The sequence below is a fragment of the Geospiza fortis genome, unplaced genomic scaffold (assembly GCF_000277835.1).
Source record: "Geospiza fortis unplaced genomic scaffold, GeoFor_1.0 scaffold171, whole genome shotgun sequence".
Classification (NCBI taxonomy): domain Eukaryota; kingdom Metazoa; phylum Chordata; class Aves; order Passeriformes; family Thraupidae; genus Geospiza; species Geospiza fortis.
This window is the reverse complement of record NW_005054313.1, coordinates 10196692-10198950: the sequence shown is the minus strand read 5'-3', so window position 1 is coordinate 10198950 and position 2259 is coordinate 10196692. Positions and strand designations below refer to the sequence as shown.

The following is a 2259-nucleotide window of genomic DNA, read 5'->3' as shown; positions in this document are numbered from 1 at the left end:
CTTCCAGGTAGAATTCTTGTTCCCTGAGAACCCCTCATGTCCAGAAGGGCTCAGAATTAGGTGAAGGGGAGGGAAACACAGATCAAGCACTGAAAATGAGAAGCTGAGTGTGAAAATGAGGCCTGGAAAAGGGCTGGTTTGAGGAGTGCCTTGCTGGAAGAACAGAGTTTGGATAATTACTGGGTTTAGGTTATGTCTGTTCTCTGAGGAGAGGGAAAAGCAAAACATGAAAAGTTGGATAGGACCTGGTGAAATCCTTTCTCCCCTGTCCCTGCAGAGGTGACAAACCTTTTGTCATCAGCTCCCCAAGCTCTAACCCACCACTGCTGTGCTCCTTTGCAGACCCATGAGAACCGAGAGCATCTTGTCATGATGGAGAAAATCCTGGGGCCGCTCCCATCTCACATGGTCCACAAAACTCGGTAAGAGCCTGGTCCTGAGCTCAGCCCAGGCACCACCACCTGGAAGGGAGGGAGAGCTCCTGCCTGACCCCACCTTCCCCGTGCAGGAAGCAGAAATACTTCCACAATGGCAGCCTGGTGTGGGATGAGAACACGTCCGATGGCAGATACGTCCAGGAGAACTGCAAACCCCTGCGGGTGGGTGCTGCTCCCCTCCCTCCCTGGGGCAGGGGCTGGGGCTCAGGGCTGGAATTCCCTTTGTGACTGCTTGGTAGGGAGCCCCACCTCCCCTCTGCAGGGATCCTGCTCTGGAGAGGGCAGGATGGGGATTAGGGAAGGGGGAATGATGTTTGGGGTGGGAGGCTGCCCTGGCCCAGGGTTCCCAAGTCCCTGTGGGCATCAGGGCAGTGGGCGATGCTGTGTTTGGGATGGGAAGCAGCCTTGGCCCCAGAGTTCCTGAGTCCTGGATATCTGGGCAGTGGGGGATGCTGTATTTGGGATGGGAGGCTGCCCTAGGGGATGCTGGATTTGGGATAGAAAGCAGTCCAAGGGGATGCTGTATTTGGGATGGGAGGCAGCCCTGGGGGATGCTGTATATGGGGCGGGAAGCTGCCCTGGCCCAGGATTCCCGAGTCCCTGTTGGTATCAGGGCAGCAAGGGATGCTTTATTTGGGGTGGGAGGCTGTATTTGGGGTGGGAGGCAGCCCTGAGGGATGCTGTATTTGGGATGGGAGGCAGCCCTGAGGGATGCTGTATTTGGGATGGGAGGCTGTATTTGGGGGTTCTGTATTTGGGATGGGAGGCTGCCCTGCCCAGGCAGGGGCTGAGCCCGTGTCCCTGTCCCTTTCAGACATACATGCTGCACGACTCTCTGGAGCACGCTCAGCTCTTTGACCTGATGAGGAGGATGCTGGAATTCGACCCCTCCCAGAGGATCACGTTCTCCGAGGCCCTCCTGCACCCTTTCTTTGCCGGGCTCTCGGCAGAGGAGCGGATGCTGTGCGGGCGCGGCGCCAGCCGGGACCTGAGCAGATGACAGCCGGGATCCCTCGGGGAGGATCCCTCTGGGTGGATCCCTTGGGATGGATCCTGCAGGATGGATTCCTCAGGATGGATCCCACAAGATGGACCCCACCGGCCTCTGCAGCTCAGCCCAACCCCCCTCCCCGAGTCCACAGGGGCTGGGGCACTGCCACAAGGACCCTGGGAGGAGAGGGGGAAGGAAAGCTCTGTTGGAAAGCACAGATTTGTCTATTTATATGTTGTAAAGTTAAAATAAAGTGTTTCTTATTGTTTGATACTTCCCTTGTAGGTGGGTGTACGGTTGTGTTGCCTCTTGTGCAAAGGAAGAGGGAGATGGTGAAAAATCACCTGGCATCAGTGAGGGGGGGTGGCCCAGTGTATGCCCTGGCAGCAGAAGGTTCTAGGAGGAGAGCAGACAAATAAACATCTGCACACAATAGCACACATGAAGAGTTGCACTTTATTTCAGGGCATGGTCCCCTGCAGTGGCAGGAATTGGTCGTTACAAACATCAGGTCACAAATGGGGTCACCAAGCAGTGCCACGGCGCAGTGATCGTCACCTGTCACCAGAGTGGGCCCAGAGCAGCACCAGGGGCAGCTGGTGGGGCTGGGAACTATCCCAAACACAGCTACAACACTGCTCCCTTCTTGGAATTAACTCTGGCACCGTAGGGGATGGTGATGAGGACACCCAGAGCCCGTGCTGGGTCTCTGAGTGCTCCAGAAGAGCTGGTACCTCACATTCCAGGTGTGTGAAGCCAAGAAACAGCTGCAGTGAGGGGAAGTACAGCCAAATACCCAAATCTAGCAGACAGTGAGCACAGCCCCACATT

General features: G+C 56.4%; 1 protein-coding gene across 1 annotated transcript in view; it reads left to right on the top strand.

The window, feature by feature from the left end:
* The window catches only part of CLK3 (CDC like kinase 3), a 12081-nt gene extending 10380 nt beyond the window's left edge, over positions 1-1701 (top strand). Inside the window, exons 12-14 of the mRNA XM_031055928.1 lie at positions 337-422; positions 509-599; positions 1252-1701. Of these exons, the coding sequence (XP_030911788.1) occupies positions 337-422; positions 509-599; positions 1252-1437 (363 nt within the window). The 3' untranslated portion in view covers positions 1438-1701. The remainder of the gene's footprint in view (positions 1-336; positions 423-508; positions 600-1251) is intronic.
* Positions 1702-2259: the final 558 nt, after the last annotated feature.